Raw genomic sequence first — 20549 nt, 5'->3', positions numbered from 1 at the left:
AATGGGGGTGTACACAGTTCATTTGTATAAACTATAATTGCCACATTTTAGTTGACCACATGTTCCTGCTTATAGCTTCAGAAGAAGCAAATCATGAAAATAGACAAAATCCAGAGACTATTGCTTCTCCTCTACCCAGTGCCAACTGGCACTCAAAAAAATAGAACTGGCCAGAATATAACTGGCTTTTTTTTTTAATGAATTTCTCGCTAAGGCACCAAGATCAGCTCTTGGAGCCCTAGGAGTCAAAAAGGAGTCAAAAAGGTTATCATTTTTATCAAACTGACAATTCTTCCAGACTCATTTAAGTCAATGCCCTCAATGAAATCATTGTACTCTGAGTTTTCTGAAGCATCCAATTGCTTCTACTATTAACAAAATAAATAATAACTGCAAAGATAATGATTGGAGCATTATAGAAATCTGCCTTGTGGTGTATATTAGTCTTTGCTGCTTTCCTTTTGTTATGAATGTTAGTGGTATGTCAAAGACAAGGGTGAAACTAACTACAGGACAGGAAAACAAACATACTAGTGGAATTTAGATTACCTTTTTTTTTCATATTTCAGTAGAACATGGTGCTTTACTGTGTAGCCTTTCAGAAATCAGAATACTACAATCTATGCAGTAATTAAATTTATCTGCAGGTACATTTAAGACAATAGGGGTTTTGTGTTTTTGTTTTTTTGCCCTTTTGTTTGATGAATGCAAAGAAGTCTTGAATTACCCTCCTGCTCTGAGCAAAAATTTTCTTTCTCTCACGTGCAATAGGTACATAATTTGAGAAGGTATTTTAAAAATATGGATTGGACAAAAAGTTCGTTTGGGTTTTTCCATCCCATCTTATGGAAAAACCTGAACTAACTTTTTGGTCAACCCAGTATATACTGTCTCCAAGATCTTATTGTAAGGGAATGGAAATATTCCCATAAGAAGTTATAGCATAAAAATGTCCCAGATAAATGTCAGAAAAAAAACACTGAACACCACAACTGCCTGTTTTTAAAATGCAATTACAGGTTAAGAGCATAGGTCCATTAAATGGCAGCCTAAGGGACCAGGTATGTGAAGTATTAGTGCTTGAAAGAGATGCATCTTTTATTTACCACTTTACTAACATTTAAAGTATTCACAGAGTGAGGATTAATGGGCTGTGGACATTGATTTTTTTTTCAGAGAAGTATTAATAGGATATCCAACAGTTAAAACAATTTTCACAAATGAACAATGTGGATATTCTTTCAGATTTAACTTTTTTCATTGTCAGAAATACAGTCCAAGTATATAGAATAAAGAAAATAGAGCTCTACTTTCATTATGAAGTTATTTTGCAGAGAGAGAAAAACTTTACTAAATCAGACTTGCTTGAAGTTGGCAAGTGCTATAATTGGAATTATAGAATAATATTTCATTATTTTGGAGAAGGGCTAGGGCTCATTCTGTGATGAAGGGAAATTTATGATGTAGATAAGTTCTGCACTGAGAATAGTTACCTTGTACAAGAAAACCAATTTTTCTAGTGCCTTAGGAAGCATTCATTTACATAAAAGCAATTAGACTATTAATTAAAATCATTTTCACTGTTCTCTGAAGCAGATTTCTATATTTCATTAGCTTTGATTACATTACTGTTATATGCCTGAAAAAAATATTCTTTCAAATGCCCTTCCAGAGTTCAGTGATTTCCTGTCACACAAGCCTTCCTATTAAAATTTTAACAACATACGAAATGCAGCTTTATTATTTTCAAGTAATACAATAACACAAATGAATTGGTACTAAAATCATGTCAAAGAGAAGCACTACTGGGGATCGTTTAATGAACAGGCAAAGATTGTTTGCAGGAAAATAGTTGCTTTTATGTACCGCATAAAAACCGTTTTCTATTCTTTGAAGCAGTTAATCATCTCCCCACCCTTCTAAGTGCCAACCCCACACTTTTAACTTAAACAGTGGTGAGAATTAATGAGGTTTTTCTTACATGCTACCCAAATTCACATAGTATGTACAGATCACTACATCTACAATAGTTTATATAAAGAAGTGAAAGAGTCATTTTAATTCCATGATATTGTGCAGTAAAACAAGACCTGAACTGGAATTTGGATCCTCCACCCCATGACCCTGTGTGGGTGTAAGCCCTCTGTGTAGGTGTGTGAATCACTGGTGGTAATCTAGGCAGTTCCTATTGCCAGGGCTTTATATAGAAGCAGCCTAACAAAAGTCATGTCCTGACTGCCAGCTGAAGGTGAGACACCAAATAGCTTCAGGGAGAGACGATGGAGATAAAAAGAACATGTTAATAGCCAGCAAGGCTATTACTAAGTTGAGGAACCCCAGTACTTCTGGTATTACTATAGAGTTGTGAAGTAGGTAATATTTGTTTGGGAGAGTATACGCTTCTCTTTTTAGCCTCATTCATCAATCATCAGTGAGGGCTTAGTGTTAGTCTGTTACTGTGCTAAGTGCTATGTATATTGACATGAAAGAAACAAGGTCCCTGGATCTCCAACTGTCTAGTACTGCATCTAGGTCACAGCTCATCCCATCTGCCATTTTGCACTCAAGTCACTATCAGTGAATTAATCCTCGCTATGGTATCCAAATAGGAAAAGGAGTACGTCAAGGCTATATATTGTCACCCTGCTTATTTAACTTATATCAGAGTACTTCATGAGAAATGCTGTGCTGGAGGAAGCACAAGCTGGAACCAAGATTGCCGGGAGAAATATAAATAACCTCAGATATGCAGATGACACCACCCTGATGGCAGAAAGTGAAGAAGAATGAAAGAGCCTCTTGATGAAAGTGGAAGAGAGTGAAAAAGTTGGCTTAAAGCTCAACAATCAGAAAACGAAGATCATGGCATCTGGTCCCATCACTTCATGGCAAATAGATGGGGAAACAGTGGAAACAGTGTCGGACTTTATTTTTCTGGGCTCCAAAATCACTGCGGATGATGATTGCAGCCATGAAATTAAAAGACGCTTACTCCTTGGAAGGAAAGTTATGACCAACCTAGAGAGCATATCAAAAAGCAGAGACATTACTTTGTCAACAAAAGTCCGTCTAGTCAAGGCTATGGTTTTTCCAATGGTCATGTATGGATGTGAGATTTGGACTATAAAGAAAGCTGAGTGCTGAAGAATTGATGCTTTTGAACTGTGGTTTTGGAGAAGACTCTTGAGAGTCCCTTGGGCTGCAAGGAGATCCAACCAGTCCATCCTAAAGGAGATCAGTCCTGGGTGTTCATTGGAAGGACTGATGTTGAAGCTGAAACTCCAATACTTTGGCCACCTGATGTGAAGAGCTGACTCATTGGAAAAGACCCTGATGCTGAGAAAGATTGAGGGCAGGAGGAGAAGGGGACGACAGAGGATAAGATGGTTGGATGGCATCACCGACTCGATGGACATGGGTTTGGGTGGACTCTGGGAGTTGTGATGGACAGGGAGGCCTGGCATGCTGCGGTTCATGGGGTTGCAAAGAGTCGGACATGACTGAGTGACTGAACTGAACTGAACTGATGGTATCTGTTGGGCTTCCCTAGTGGCTCAGTGATAAAGAGTCTGCCTGCCAATGTAGGAGACATGGGTTCAATCCCTGGGTTGGGAAGATCCCGTGGAGAAAGGAATGGCAACCTACTCCAGTGTTCTTGCCTTGAAAATCCGAAGGACAGAGGAGCCTGGTGGGGCTACAGCCCATGGGGTCACAAGAGTCGGACATGGCTTAGTGACCAAACCACCACAGCAAAGGAGAGATCAGGGTAAGTTGTTAGTCAAGAAAGTCTTCATTGGGACATAAATTTTGGCCAAGAGTTTAAAGTGAGAAAGAATTGGATAGGAAAAGAGAGGGAATAAATCAAGAAGTGGAATTACTTCATCATCATCATCCTACTATTACAATTTTTTGAGTGTCTGTGATAGAATAGGCACCATGCTAAGTGCTTTCTTTACATGTGTTATCTCATTTGATCCTTACAACCATGCTATAAGGTAGTACTGCAGTATACCCACTTTACAAATGAGATAACTAAGATGAGAAGACTGGAATTCAGAGAAGTTAAATAACCTGTTCAAGATCACACAGCTAGAAAACAAACAGTAGATCTTATATTCAAATCCAGATCTGTCTCCCTACCAAGCCCATGCCCTAAATCACTGTGACATGCCACTGCTTCTCACAGAGCCCTTGTTGCATTTTTGAAGGCTGAGAGCAAGCGAGCTATGAAATGTAAAATTTGGGAAGATAGGACCGATAGTTGGTCCTTGCACGTATTTGTTAAATGAATAAGTAAATCCTTGCTTGTTAGATGAAAAAAAAAAAAAGGCCCCACATTTGATGTCTCTTTCTATTCCCATGTTAGACAACCCGATTGTCAACCAGAACTTGCTTTCCCTAGGAGCTCACATCTTAGTAAGCTCAGTAAGCTTAGTAAGCTCACTGCAGAGCTATCCCTAGGCCCAGGTTATGAATGTGTAAACAAGGACGAGTGGCACCCAAGGGTTTTATGCCCTAGTGTTTAACCTCACCTCTTGTATCCCAGGAGTGATGGGGGAGGTGTCATGTATAATATGCATCAGGTTAGGGCCCTAGCATTTCTCTTTAGGCCTTCTTTAAGCTTCCTTCTCTTGTTCAAAGAGCTGCAGTTTTCTGAGGAGAAAGGATGTGTTCTTTGTGAAATGATCAGAGAACCCATACATCTTCCTTCAGCCAAAATGCAACTAACCCCTCTCTCCATCTGAGTTCTGTTCCAAGAATTCTCCACAAAGCCCTCTGGTAAAAACGGCCTTTCTGTATATCCTGGCTTTTTAACAAGACTAATTTTCTAAGAACATTTGCCTGTATGGTTGAAATAGTAATACATTTCTAAGAATTAACCACTGTGGCCTCCAATTGCAACTGATCTTTACCATACACAAGTTACTGAGCATTTACATGCGGTTATATCCTATAAGAGACTAATAAAAATAATCAGTGAGAAAATTAATTTGACAAATGGTTATTTGGTCCATGAAAGTATTTTTTTAGAGCTAAAATAATGTCAGACATCCTATTTGACTGATTCTCCACTCCTTCTACTCAGCCTCCATCACTGAATTGACTGCTCTCAGGAAAAGAACTCAATTTATATTTCCATTTAAAAGCTAAAAATACATACAAGTAAATGTAGGTTGGATTTAATTCAATTCTAGAATGCAGGGCAACCAGGAATTTAATCATTGCAGTTTTGACATCCTAAGGCCTTGACTAGGTTTCTACCAGTTTTTACTAAAAGCATTAGTCATAAAAAACAGATCATTTCCCAGAACATTTAATTTATTAAATGGACCCAAATAATTTTTGTCATGAGCTCACTCTTTATAAAGATTTCATATTTTTATGAAACATCCTCTAGATATCTATGTAACACTGGAAGCAAGTCCCAACTTACACCTGGTTTAAGACTTTAAAGAAATTCCATTTGGAAACATAAGGCGGTTACTTTCAGGTCATTCAGCATCTATTACCTTCAGTGTACTCTCCCTCCCTGCCCAAACATTAACATTCCCCTCTTTCACTCCTGTAATCTATAGCCACAGCTCTAGGACCCTACTGATCTCAATTCTTTTATATTTTCATCTTTACTGTATTCAGCTCTGCCCTTCTCAACTTTTTCAACAGTTTCTGCTCTCTTGTGAATAATTCTCTTAAGTTTTATATACACTGCCAGCCTTTTACACTGGTAAACCAAGTCCTCTATTTGTCTGAGACATCTTTACCTTCACACTAATGCTTCCTGGTCTCACATTCATATCATCCTTAGTTATTGTCCCAAATGGAAGCTAATTTGTTTAATCTTCATTTTGTGCTCCCCTCTATGTTCTGTTCATTACTTTCTTCTTCCACTGTTCTTTGCCCCAAAGTTTCCATTGAGTCTTCCAGGTCTCTGGTTCCATGACACATGCCTAATTGGTAAAATTCCCTCATTTCCTCTTCACTGAGGGTTATACTAAAACTTATGATATTTTCTTATGGTCCCTGACCCATCTTACCCCAGAGGACACCACTTTTCCTTCAGTTACTTTTAATAGAGACAGCATATCCTTCTGTATCCCACATATTTCAGAGATATAGGGGGTCTCCTCACTCCCACATGGTTGTTTCTAGACCACTTTCACCCCACCATCATGAGTAAAACCCATTTCTTGGAAACTCATGGCAGTCAAGAGACTTATGGCACTTGGTTTTATCACCTCCAAGTCTTTCTCTCCCTATTTGTTTATGGACCAACTTCCTAGTCATTCCCCCACGAACATGAAGACTTTGGCATTTGAATCACAGTCATTCTCTCCACCCTAAGTTCTTCCATCATCCAACCGTCTGGCCTCCTTGTGATTCAACCTCAGGGACATTTGTCTCTATTCCACTGTAGTCACTCCACTGTCGTGACTAGACTCTGGACATGATTATCATCCTGATCTGCTCAACTTCTGAAATCTTAACAGAAATAGTTCACTTCCTAATTGCCTCCTCAGGTAGCTCTTCCTTATATATTCCCACTCCTGATCTTTGAGTTCTTTGCTATCATCTTCTATAACTTTAACATGCACCCACATTGATGACCTTTCCAACACTATGACCTCATAATTTCTTAACCTCTTCAGCTCCAACAATCTCAACACTTCTCTGAATAGTGCTTTTTATATTCTGCCTTTTACTAGTTGTGTAGATATCGGTTTTCCCTACTACATTTTCCTCTTGAGGGCAATGATCGTGTTTTGGTACTATTTTGTATGGCACCTTGTGTTATGTATGCTCACCAGAAGGGTATTATTGTGTACTGTTTAAAAGCACAGGTTCTGATGTTAGGATTGCAAACCTTAGTTTTGTAATCTACTAGTTGTTATGACTATGAGGGGAAAGTTAACCAACCTTTCTGTGTCTCAGTTTCCATAGATATGAAATATGAATACTGACACTTTGTACCTTATGGATTTTTGAAATGATTAATTACACTATGTGCAGCACAGAGCTAATAGAATATTTACTGTTAACAACTGCCCTCATAAAGGGCAAGGAGAACCAGTTTTTAATAGGAATTAGGTACAATACTGAACGAAAAGAGCTCCAGATCTTAGGGATAATGATATGGAGACAATCATTTTTTAAAAATTAAGAGCAAGTGAATTATTATGCACATTTTCATTTCCCTCTATTTGTACTTTCCACTAAGGAGATGCCAATGTACTTACTGATCACTGCCAGAGACCAATTTATTTAACCGTATAGTATCACTATGTATCACTGCATGTAAAGTCATTAGAAAATCACATAATAATATATATTATTAAAATTTAGATACAAATATGAGATATGTATAAAAATCTAAAATGTTAGGTAGAGTATATTGCTCCTTGTATGATGTGATAAGGGATGCTCTGAAATATGATTTCCTCCAATTTCCTGTTCCACAGTTCTGTCAAAGGTCCTGATATTATCATCAGAAATCAGGTTTGTTTGTTTAAATCATGTTTCTAGAGATAACTAGTAAAGTTCTCCCTGGGATACTTTATTAAAGTAGCTCTGGCATATCTGATAATTACCTAAATGAGTAGGACATAAGACTTGTGAGTTTAGATGGAAATGGATATAATTTCTTTACATAAAGTCCTTGCTGTCTAGGGAAGGTAAGCTTGAGTGATGGAAGAGAACTAGCTAGGGTAAGAGGACTTAGGAACCAAGGACTGCTGAAAATGAAGAGCTCACTTAAGAGGAACTGTTCTATTGTATGCAATGCTATTCAGGCATTTCTCCATCTAGTTTAGGAGAAAGAGGACAGGAGTTAAGCAGAGAATATATCAATAAACAAAAAGCACATATTTAGGCTTACGAAATATCCCTTGACTAAAAAATATATTCCTAGATTTTAAAATGGAGAAAGGGGAGATAAAATGTCCTTTAAATAGCTCATAGTGAATTTACTCATTTTGTTCTTTTTCTGGAAACCAGCATTCAGAGGTATTGTATCTTTAACTCACTTATAAAAACATAAACTTATGCAGTTGTGTATGTTTGTGTCTATATGGCGGGAGGTGGAGGCGGGGAGAGAAAAAGAGAGACAGACACTTGGGAATTTATGTGAGAATATGAGAGAGAGGTACTAAAATCCTGTTATTGTAAGCCAGGTTATAGTAAGGCTTATGATATTTTCAGAGTTTTGTGAATTCCAAGCATAACCATGGTATTTTCCAGGCCTAACATATTATATACTTGCTGGTACATCTCATGATCATGCTAGTTTTATTTAACTTGTGGTACAATGTGACTGGGCTTCCCAGGTGGCACTTGTGGTAAAGAACCCACCTGCCACTGCAAGAGTTGCAAGAGATGGAGGTTCAGTCCCTGGGTCAGGAAGATCCTCTGGAGGAGGGCATGGCAACCCACTCCAGTATTCTTGCCTGGAGAATCCCATGGACAGAGGAGCCTGGTGGGCTATGGTCCGTAGGGTCGCAGAGTCGGACACAACTGAAGTGACTTAGCACGCATGCACAATGTAACTGTCAAATATTTTGGTTATAAACTTGTCTTAAGATTTTTCTATTTTACATCTGTCTCTATATTTATTATTCTTTACTATTTTCTGTGGCACTTCATCTTGTTTTAATAGACACTTTTTCTAATTTGTCAAGATATTTTTAAATTTCACTTGTGTCTTACAATTTGACAGTCAACTTGAAGTCATATGTATAAGCAACAGAAATGTTTTCAACCCTTTTATCAAGGGCACCTGGGAATTCCCTGGCAGTCCAGTGGTTAGGGCTTGGCACTTTCACTGCTGAAGGCGCTGGTGGGATTCCTGGTTGGGGAACTAAGACCCCTCAACCTGTGTGGTGCAGTCAATAAAAAGGCACCAATACAATGATATCTTAAAAAAAAAAAAAAGGAAGAAAAACAGAACTGTCCCTTTTACCTATTGTTCCCGTAAATATATGCCTATACATACGTATTTATATTATATCTTGCCAGTAAGGATAACAAGATTCAAAAGCCTTACTAAAGTCTTGAAACTTGATAAAGAGTGTCTCCCAGAAACTTCTCACAAACAACACACTTACTGGTGGAACAGTGGGAGCATTTTTGTAGTAAAGTCAGGAACAAGTCAAAGAGGTACATTTTATCACTACTGGAACCCTAGAGAGTAGTGTAAGACCACTGGAAAGAATGAAGAGGTACAATTAGTATAAAAGACAAAACTTTGTAGAGAAAATGGTCATTTATCCTGAAAATTCAAGAACAATTTATTAAAATAAAATAGGAGTTTGCCAAAATGGTCAGATGTAAGAGCAACATCAATAGTGATGCAAGGTCAATGTCATTAGCTTCCTTAGGTATCAGCATTAATTATGTTCATTGGAGTATTGTCTATAAAAAAACAAAGTTGAAAACAACCTAATTGTTCATTAGTAGAGGAGTGGTTGAATAAGTTATGAGTGTGCTTGCACTATGAAATATTATGCAGTAGTTAAAAATTGTCACAACCTAAATATGAATTTATTAACATGGAGATAACTCCAGTTCCTACTGTTAAGTGACAAAAGCAAGTTGCAGAATAACTTCATTAATGTGAAAAATAAAAGATTGATTTTGTATTTTCTATTGGTGTATATATACAATAATTAATACAAAAAGCCTGAAAGGTTACCTACTGAATGAAGCAATGGTTATCTTTGGGAGAGGCCTGAGATTGGGGGCAATGGTCAAGGGGAACTTTATATTTTGTGTTTTGTTTTTTTTTTTTAAAGAGAAAGTATTACCTGCATAGGGAAAAATAAAAACAACCTTAGAGTGAAATAGTTTGCTGAATTCACCTAAACTTCATTTGAACTTGTCCATCTTTTCATATATAAAAGGAAGTTGCTTTTTAGTTTCTTAACCTTTCATTCATTTAACAACTAGTGAAGACTCTGCACTATGCTCTGTACAATGAGTGACATGTTCTCTGCCATCCTGCAACTTACAATCAAGTGGGAGAGATGCATAATAAGCAAATCAGACAGTCATTACACTTTATAAGAGATTTCAACAGAAATGAGCACCCGGTTTTGATTGTAATTAACGTGGTCAGGGGATATTTCTGTGAAGAAGAGACATTTAAACTGGGATTCAGAGTAATATCATGTATTGTAGTGATGATGGTGATGAGGAGAAAAACAAGCCCAAAGGGCCTCACAGAAAAAGCTTTGTGAGTTGGTGAAAATATTTGAGGGTCAGTGGTTAGGCTTTAGGCAGGGTGGGTGGCAGTGTTAAGTTGGGAAGGCAGGCAGAGGCCAGATCATACAAGTCCTTTCAGGCATGGTAAAGTTTAGATTTTATTTGAAGAATAACCAACGGGGGTTGGTTTGGAGAAGAGTAGCAATGTGATCTGACCTCTATTTTTAGAAGATCATTCTAGCTGCCATGTCGAGAAACTAGTGACACAGTTATATTTTTGGAGGCAGCATTATATGAAAACATGAAACAGAAATGACTTCAGTAGAGGGGACAGCAAGTGCAAAAGCTAGCTCTTTTGGTTTAGAAACAAGAAAGACAAGAGTGGCGGAGGCATAGTAATGTGGGGGAGAGGGGTGTGGAATCAGGTCTCATCACCCAGGGTCTTGTAGAACCTGCATGAAGCCTGAGTTTTATTCTGATTTGGACTGAATTCCATTTTCCACAGGATCACTCTGACTGCTGGGTGGAAGACAAGACTCTGTAGGGGGGCGAGAGTAGGAGGGAGAGCTGCTGGGAGGTTATTGCCATGGTCCAGGACCCCAGTGGCTCAGCTGGTAAAGAGGCCACCTGCCAAGGCAGGAGACGTAAGTGACACGGGTTCAATCCCTGAGTTGGGAAGATCCCCTGGAGGAAGGCATGGCAACCCACTCCAGTATTCTTGCCTGGAGAATCCCATGGACAGAGGAGCCTGGCAGGCTATGGTCTATAGGGGCGCAAAGAGTTGGACGCGACTGAAGCAACCTAGCACGCATGCGTGTGAGGCATCATATTGGCCTGGGCTTGGGTTGAAGCAGCAGAGGTGGGAAAAGGGACGGATTTCAGCAATGCTTGGAGATTGAATCAATAGGACTTGATGCTTAATGAGATGTGGGAGTGTAAAGAAGAGGATTCTTTCAAGTACTTTCAGGCTCAAGGCAGGGAATGGTTTATTGGGACTGAGGGCCTGAAAGGGCCCTGTGTGGCTGGAGCTCAGTGTAGGGGGTGGTGTGCGGGGAGGTGAGAGGAGATGAGGTCAGAGTGGTGGGCACGAGCCAGGTGATTCATGGCCAGGTGAGGACATGGAAAGGTGTCTGAATGTACTCTAAGCGCCACGGGAAGCTACTGAAGGGTTTTAAACAAGGTGTGGTTTGTTTTTTTCTCAAAAGCCACTTTGGCTTCAGAGTGGGTAGTGGGCTTAGATGGGAACAAGAGAGGCAGGGAGATGAGTTAGAAAGTTACTGCAGAGGTCTGAGGATGAAGTCTTGGAGATGGTGCCAGGCAGATTTGAGATTCATTTGAAGTGGAACTGATTAGTTTTCTTGAATTAAACACACACCCATATATATATATATGAGTTTATATATAGAAGTGAAAGTCGCACAGTCATGTCTGACTCTTTGCAATCCCATGGACTGTAGCCTGCCCAGCTCCACTGTCCATGGAATTTTCCAGGCAAGAGTACTGGAGTGGTTTGCCATTTCCTTCTCCAGGGGATCTTCCTGACTCGGGGATCAAATCCCGGTCTCCTGCATTGCAGGCAGATTCTTTACCAACAGAGCCATTAGGGAAGTCCATATATATGTGTGTGGGTGTATATGTGTGTGTATCAGAGTCTAAGCCTTATTAAGTTTTTGTCATTTTCTCATTTCATTTATATGAAGTGAAGTCAAGTGAAGTCGCTCAGTCGTGTCCGACTCTTTGCGACCCCATGGACTGTAGCCTACCAGGCTCCTCTGTCCATGGGATTTTCCAGGCAATAGTCCTGGAGTGGATTGCCATTTCCTTCTCCAGGGGATCTTCCCAACCCAGGGATTGAACCCGGGTCTCCCGCATTGTAGACAGACGCTTTAGTGTCTGAGCCACCAGGGACCCCTCATTTCTAGGAAAACATTTTTTCTAAAACATGTGAGTTTGCTGTTCTGATGAAACTCTTCCTTCCATGCACATAACTGCTTGGGAATTGGTGAGTTTGGGGGATTCTGAAAGACTATAGACATCACCCTGTAATCCATTTCGTTGAACATAGTCAAATAGATAAAGAACCATTCTATCCCTCTCAAATTACTGACTTTGCTGAAATAAACTACAATAGATTCAAATCTAATTGCTTCTTAGGGCAATTAACCTATTAATAGCATGTTTAACTTTCAAAAAAACCTGTTCAGTCAGAAAGCCAATACTTAACGTATTCACTCAGAATTAATTCATTCATTCTGCGTTAATAACTGAGGAGTCCTGCCTTTTCTTACACATCTGGGACAACTGGATAGATAGATGTCTCCAAACTATTTGGAAAGGGTTGTTAAGTTACATAATTACTTAAGGATACCATAAACATATCTTTCTATTTCCAGTCGCATCAAAATGCAAATCCAAATACACTGCAAACTGGGAAACTTAGAATTAAAGGTTTACTGGGCTATACACCATTCTTCCTCAGTGAGAGCACGTCTCAGACTGAAGTTGTCCCCATCAGAAAAAGGATTCTGCTAGTAGGGGGGCTATGAATGAACTGGGCCCAGGAGTAAAGACATTCTGTATCCATATCATGAAACCCTGAGAGGTAAGGGGTGCAGAAACATCTCTTGGGCTTCTTGGGGACTTTGAAGGCAGGGTATAGGGGGGTGGGGAAGCACTGATACATAAAATGGGGGGAGAAAATGTGTTTGCACAGCAGTATAGACATAGACATAGTGTATTGTTGATGAGAAAGAGACAAGCAGCCCCTGATATCTGGGACCTGGCTTGGTACTAACAATCAGGACGTGGTGTTTTCTTATTGAGCATAAATAATTTCACAGAGCACCAATAGTAGAGAAGTTCATTCTGTACCCATGAGGAATCAAGACAAAGACAAGACCATTCTGTAATTATGTCTGAATCCAGTCAAATATGAACAGCATCCAAGGCACAAAAATGACCAAACATCTCCCATCCTGACAAACATGAGTGACAATTACTTCTTTACCAATTATCTGCCAGTTCAGATTAGTCTTCCCTACTTACAAATAAGATTTATTTAGAAATCCAATCACAGAATTACGCCCTACTTTCTGACAGCATCCAAATCCAGAACAATGCCAGCTAGAGTGACATACTCAGCTTGGTTTTCCCAAGAATTTCCTGGCTTTAGCACTGCAAGACCCACAATCCAGGAAATTCCTGTCTCAGGCAAACTGGGATGTCTGGTCAAAGGCCTGTTTCCATAAATCCTCCCCTGAGTCATCTGAAGCAAGCCCAAATCTTAGAAATCCTTTCTAAAGCCCCACTGGTTTTGATGGTATGCATTCCTCTTTTGCTGCAGTAAGTAATAAATCCAACTTTTAAAACTACAGGTCTGTTCCTCGCAGCCTTTGGTTGGAGGGTGTTGACATCAATAAGACATAAAGAGGCACAGCATTATGGAAAGGCTAGGGAGGCCTAGCATGGAGAATGAGACTGAAGGAATGAAGAGGCAGTGGGGACCAAGGAAGTGAACGGGAGCTACAGCCCTGAGGCGGGTAGAGTGTGGTTTTCTGAAAAGGTGGTTTTCAGGGCTGATAAAAGATAAGGTGATGGAAGGTAAAGCCTAGAGCTTTTGTAGAAGGAGCAGGAGTTGTTCCCCCATGCTCTGTGCCTGAAAACACACACACACACACACACACACACACACTAATGAAAGAGCGAAAACAAACACAATTTTGGCTTATGTTATATAATAATGACTCCGTTTTTAATGGTCTAGGGGCTGATCATTGACTTTTCATAGCCACACAATTCCTAATGTTTGTTGTTTGTCAACTGCATTACATAATAGTTTCTATCTAAGAGAAATTTCTAGGAAGGAAGAACTCCAATGACACACTAGCTGACAAGTCTTATAACTGCAAAACACTAAACTTACAATTTTAATTTTTGGGGATTGGGATCATTCAGTGTTAAAGATCACCATTCATTAGTTAAAATAAAGACCCTAAAACAGTGCCTGACATATATTAAATGGCAATAAATATTAACTATTACAATTACTGTGATAATGCTATCTTTTCCCATGTGCTTATTTTAAAACAGGAGCAATGCTGTAGTTTTTACAAATGTTTTTGTATTATATATTCAATGACAAATATGATAAATATAATTGCTTTGTTTCTTAAACTGTACTCAGAGACATATACTCAAATGACTGTGCATGCCTTTTAGAGAGATTTCTGTTTTGGCAATCTTTTAAATTCAATAGCTGGGCACCTACTTTTCAGTAGTTGGCCCTTCCTGTTGCAAAGCAAGTTTTAAAAACATGACTGCTGTTTAGGCTGATACTGTTTATACTTTTAGAAAACCAGAGGATTTAGAAAACAGAAACAGTCTCACAGACATCAAAAACAAAACTTATGGTTACCAAAGGGGAAAGGTGGGGAGGAAAGATAAATTAGGAATTTCGGGAATAACCTATACACACTACTATATATAAAATTGATAACCAATGAGGACCTACTATATAGCACATATGTGTGTGTGTGTGAATCACTTTGCTGTACACATGGAAACTAATACAACATTGTAAATCAACTATACTTCAGTTAAAAATTTTTGCTAAATAAACCAGGGGAGTAAACAGCAGAATGTGACTGTCCATGTAAAAGGAAATCTTGAATACTTAGAGTTTCTAATTTGAAACAGAGCACATAGGTTCCTTAGAAGAGGTTTAACTCCTAATTTTCAACAGAAAGATGCCTCATTTTATTTTTATAAGAATAAAACTCATCTGTAAAAATATAGGAACACAGGGAATGCTTATGGAGTACTCTTAACTTCAGAAGAAAAAACAGTGTGAATACTTGGGTTCTGGTGATGTTCAGCATATGTTATAAAAGGTAGCAAGTAGAGTTTTGTACATTTACAACAATTTTGTACTGCTAAAGACCATGTTACCTGGTTTTTCAATAACCAGAGAAACAAGCAGCTTGGTTTTCAAACATTAGTACCAAATTGCCATATTGCATGTACACAACCTGGATGTTTCAATCATTCTACTACTCAACACAAATTTGATTTTTTTCTTACAATTTTGAAATCTGGTTGATTTAATTTACATTAATTTTCTCAAACACAAAATTTGGTGGTGAGAATACTAATTATCCTGATATTGCGTTCAACCAGATCTCACTCTGTTTGAAATTATTTTTTTCCTTTGGCCAAGGCTTCCCTGGTGGCTCAGATGGTAAAGCGTCTGCCTATAATGAGAGACCTGGGTTCAATCCCTGGGTCGGGAAGACCCCCTGGAGAAGGAAATGGCAACCCACTCCAGTTATCTTGCCTGGAAAATCCCATGGACGGAGGAGCCTGGCAGGCTACAGTCCATGGGGTTGCAAAGAGTCAGACACAACTGAGCGACTGAACTGAACTGGGGTCGAAAATACATATATCCACCTAAAGTATAGAAGACTTGTTTCAGAAGTCTACTTCTTCACTGGTTTAAAACCATTTATTTCGAAACTGGCATTTTTTACAAAATAAAATAAAGGCAGTAGTTCTAAGAGGTAAATTCCTTTACAAAGTTAATATATTAGATAATTATATTTACTTAAGTCATAAGTAAACATTTTTAAGGGAAATCTTTACTTTTGGTGTGAATTGCAGAGATATCCTATTTCAGCCATACCATTTTAAATGTATAATGTTTCTTACAGAGTAGTTTTATATGTATTAGTCCCACAAATATTAAAATCTCACATGCATACAGCAGATAGTTGAATTCTTATTTCTGTAAACATTTTGAACACTTAAAACATGCTACTGTTTGATCATAATAATGAATCAGTTTTGCAGTTACTGCATACTTGAATACATACAACCCTGAATCAAAATGAAAAGTACAAATTAACAATGAAATTAAAACATTTATATTTTCTTTAATGTTTACAGGTAAAGGCACACTTATTAAAAAGCAATTATATAATATGCACTGAGAAAACTAATAGAGCTAAGAATATCATGAAGGAAAACAGGAACCACTTCCTGAATTGCTTTTGTTCTTGAAACAAATTATTCCAAATATTAATACTAAAGTAACTCAGAGTAGTGCCAGGCAAAAAAAATAAAAATACACTTGTTTAACAGTCTCATTGCCAGATCCTAGAACCATTCTAGATAGAAATACCATTTTAAGATAAACAAAGACATTAACCCTCCTTGGGAATTGGTTCTTACCGAAATTTGCCATCTGTATCGTCTGGTTGCCAGTCTCTGGAAGATTGTAAATCACAACAGCATCAGCATTTCTTCTGCCCGCTGTTTGAATTTTTTCTGAAAATGTACAATTACCTCTTTCTATCAGCGCAATCCAGGGCTTCTTAGTATAGGTAAACTCAGTGTTGTAGTCACAAGCTTGGTAGTTATTGTTCTTAGCGATGCCTACCACCCCCATAGCATCAGCCACTGGTGAGGCTAAGCCATAAACACCACATTCGCATGTCTCTACTGAAGTGTAGTTGCTGGTTTCATTGTAGTAAGTCACAGTCACATAGGCATTAATTGAAAAAGGTGCTGTGATTTTAAATAAAAAGGTAAAAATTACCAGCAGCTGAAAACTGGACTTAGTCTCCTGGTTCATTGTTCATTCATTTGAGCATAAAATTTAAGATGCCTGCTGATTTTTCCAACTATCAGTCACCATTTGTCCATCCAGGTCCCTGCTAAGCAGAAGTTTGAAATTTCAGTTGCAAGTAGGTAACTGATCTCACCTCTAGCAATGTAAGCTCTGAATACATCAGCTCTATTTCACTTTACTTAGCTATATTCCCCTTTGCCTGTCCCTCCTCCAACTGTACACACGTATAACCCTTAATCAGGACTGCCTTAGTGATGAATAACACCATCAACTTTATTCTACGTGTCAACTTATCAGGATTGGATGACTTCCTGCACTGACATTTTTTCCTTCTTATTGTTCCAGCTAATGAACTTTCATAAACATGGAGTGGATTGGAATGAGGAACTGGACTCTTGGTACTCCCACGTGACAAAATGAAAGTCACCTCTCTCAGATTATCTAAAACACCAAACTGGTTTTCCAAGCCCTGCTGAAATATGCTGTCAACCAATTCAGGCAGAAGTAAGTTAAGATCTGTCATTTTAATTGCTATGGCATTGGTGGAATTGATTTCGCAGCCCTTTTTGGTCTTATTTCTTTGTGGAATTTTTCTTAACAATCTCCCCAAGGAATATCTTCTGCTACCTTGTTTATTCATTGAAAGGGAAACCTATTCCAGTCACTAGAGATCATTTGAAGTACAGTGTCTTGCCAGTGGTGGGCACTCAAATATTTCTCAACTTATTGATACCTATGATGTGATGCATTCCATTAATTTTTATGTCCCATGCCTTATGCTCTAACAAAAGATTATTCAAGGTTTATCTCCTAACATTTAGAATAAAAAGAAATTATTGGAGTATAGTTGCTTTACAATATTGTGTTAGTTTCTGTTGTAGAGCAAAATCAATCAGCTTTATGTACACATATATCCCGTCTTTTTTTGGTTTTCCTTCCCATTTAGGTCAGGAAGAGTAGAGTTCCCTGCGCTAAAAGTAGGTTCTCATTAGGTATCTATTTTTTATACTGTTGTTGTTTAGTTGTTAAGTCATGTTTGACTCTTTTGTGATCCCATGGACTGTAGGCCCCCAGGTTCCTCTGTCTGTGGGATTTCCTAGGCAAGAATATTGGAGCAGATTACCATTTCCTTCTCCAGGGGATCTTCCCAACGCAACCTGCATCTCCTGCATTGGCAGACAGATTCTTTACCACTGAGCTACCAGGAAAGCCCATATTACACATAGTAGCGTATATATGTCAATTCATCCCACCCCAATCCCGTTCCTCCCTTGATGTCCATGTTTGTTCTCTACATCTGTATCTCCATCTCTGCTTTGCAAATAGATTGACCTATTTGTACCACTCTTCTAGATTCCACATATATGTGCTAATATACGATAATTTTCTCTGACTTTCTTCACTCTGTATGTCTCTAGGTCCTAGAATTTTTAATTCTAGTTATTTTAAACATATAAATAGCTTTATTTACTTCATTGCTTCCTTTACCATAAGCTGTTTTTAATCAAGAGTACACTGGACACTAGCAGCAGTTGGGCATACATTGGTGTGGGCTCGATTGGTCTGGGTAAGTTGCTGGGAAAAGTAGATTGCAATGTGTACCAAGGGCTGGTGAAGGAGTAGATGAATGGACAACAAGACAGAGATATCAGGAGTCTGATTGGGCCAAGAGTCAAAAAAAAACCAGACAAATAGGTATCAGACTGACAGAGAAGTAGAAAGACACCAGGTCAAAAGGAAGGCAGAAACAATGGTAGTCTGAAGTCCAGGGGAAATAGTCTGGAATAAGGAATACCACTAGAGTCAACGGGACAGAACAACAGAAAACAGGAAAATAGGAGACATTGTTGAAGATGCCCAATGAAGCTATTTCCATCCCACTCCCCCACTTGTCCATTCCTGGGCATCTGAAGTATTAGCATTGGGAGTGGACCCTGCAAGTGGAAACAGTTAACATCAGAAGGAAGTTCAGGGAGTCTGCAGTAGAAACTTATGGATAAACCCCAGCAAATGCACAATACAAATATTATGAACCTTTCTATCCTTTTACAGCTGCTGATTACTCATGGGTGTATCCCCTCCCTCACAGTACCTGGTATTAGTAACAACTTACACACAGTAGCCACTCAATAATTATTCATGGAATTGAATTGAAAAGTTTAAAGGTCTTGTGTATTAGCTTATGATCTGTTTCAGAGTAAATGCAAGTAGCTTATTATTTTGCTATTAGCACTATCATATTGACGTCAAAACTCATAATAAAGACTGCTCAATAGACAAAAAAACTATTAAACTGAAAACCGAAGTATTATTGTCAAAATGATTAGTCTGCTGATTGCTAATAGTCATCTGTGATCAATTCAACAGATAATTCATTAGTAAAGTTCTAGAGATTTAACCTTCTATACCAATTATTACATTGATTCTAAAAGGAAAATCATTATATGATTTTAAATGACAACTTTGCGTAACACTTTGTTGCAGTGCGCATGAGAAAACTTTGCTAAACTATTTTAAATTGCTCTGATGGTTGAAGCGCATGACTTTAAATGGTAGCCAACATTATATACCTTGTATGTGAGTGCCTTTATGTTTCCTTGTTTAGCTTTCAGAGTCACACCTTACAAAGATAATTTTAAATTGTTTTTAAAATTTTGCAGTTAAGTGAAATTAGTCCTAGAACAATAAATACCCATCAGTGCAATTTTCTGGTTGACTCAAGGTAATTTGCTGGGGGATGAGTAGTCTAGTATTTATTCAGTGTTTTTAAGATTTTCTCTGTGAGCACCTACAGTAGAAACATTTGGAAATTTATCAAAAGTGAAGATTCCTGGGTCCTACTACCAGTCATCCTGAATCAAAATCAGAGGGAAATATCTAGGAATCCACATTTTAAATAGCTCTCCAGGTAATTCTCATGTACTCAATTTAAGAACTTTAAAATATTTTATTTTTAATTGGAGGTAATGAAAAACATCTATTTCTGCTTTATTGACTATGCCAAAGCCTTTGACTGTGTGAATCACAATAAACTGGAAAATTCTGAAAGAGAAGGGAATACCAGACCACCTGACCTGCCTCTTGAGAAATCTGTATGCAGGTCAGGAAGCAACAGTTAGAACTGGACATGGAACAAGAGACTGGTTACAAATAGGAAAAGGAGTACACCAAGGCTGTATATTGTCACCCTGCTTATTTAACTTATATGCAGAGTACATCATGAGAAACGCTGGGAAAGAGGTTGGATTAGAATTGACCTATCAAGTCTTTTCTGGATCTGACATGCTAGAACTCTTACAAAAATGAAAGTTGTTTCAAAACTATGAGGTTTTAATTTTTCCTTCTTATCAGAACAATTCAAGATGAAGGCTGCATCGAGTGTAAATGAAACTACAGCACTTAGATAGGAGGTTAAGTTCCATGTACTGGGTAAAGCTTGAGCTCTAATAAAACTACCAAGAGCTTGAAATGGGACTATATACCTATTTAGTGGTATATAACTTTAGTGGTGTACAAACTTGCATGCACATTAGAATCACCTGGGGAGCTGTTACCTATCTTGATGTCCAGGCTACACCCAGATCAGAAACTTGGAGTGAGGGTGACACACTGGCATAGTCATTTTTGAAACTCCCCAGATGATACCAATATGAAGCCAAGTTTGAGAACCACTGTTGTGTTTCAAACATTTGATACTATTGGACTTTTCCTATTGCTTGTACCTTTACTA

At 38.3% G+C, this 20549-nt stretch overlaps 1 protein-coding gene across 1 annotated transcript in view; it reads right to left on the bottom strand.

The window, feature by feature from the left end:
* Nucleotides 1–16822, bottom strand: part of RNF128 (ring finger protein 128) — a 98473-nt gene extending 81651 nt beyond the window's left edge. Inside the window, exon 1 of the mRNA XM_068961979.1 lies at nucleotides 16420–16822. Coding sequence (XP_068818080.1) covers nucleotides 16420–16822 — 403 coding nt within the window. The remainder of the gene's footprint in view (nucleotides 1–16419) is intronic.
* Between the last annotated feature and the right edge of the window lie 3727 nt (nucleotides 16823–20549).

Source organism: Capricornis sumatraensis, chromosome X (genome assembly GCF_032405125.1).
Source record: "Capricornis sumatraensis isolate serow.1 chromosome X, serow.2, whole genome shotgun sequence".
Lineage (NCBI taxonomy): Eukaryota > Metazoa > Chordata > Mammalia > Artiodactyla > Bovidae > Capricornis > Capricornis sumatraensis.
Note: the sequence above shows the minus strand (reverse complement) of the source record. Positions and strands in the feature narration are given on the sequence as shown.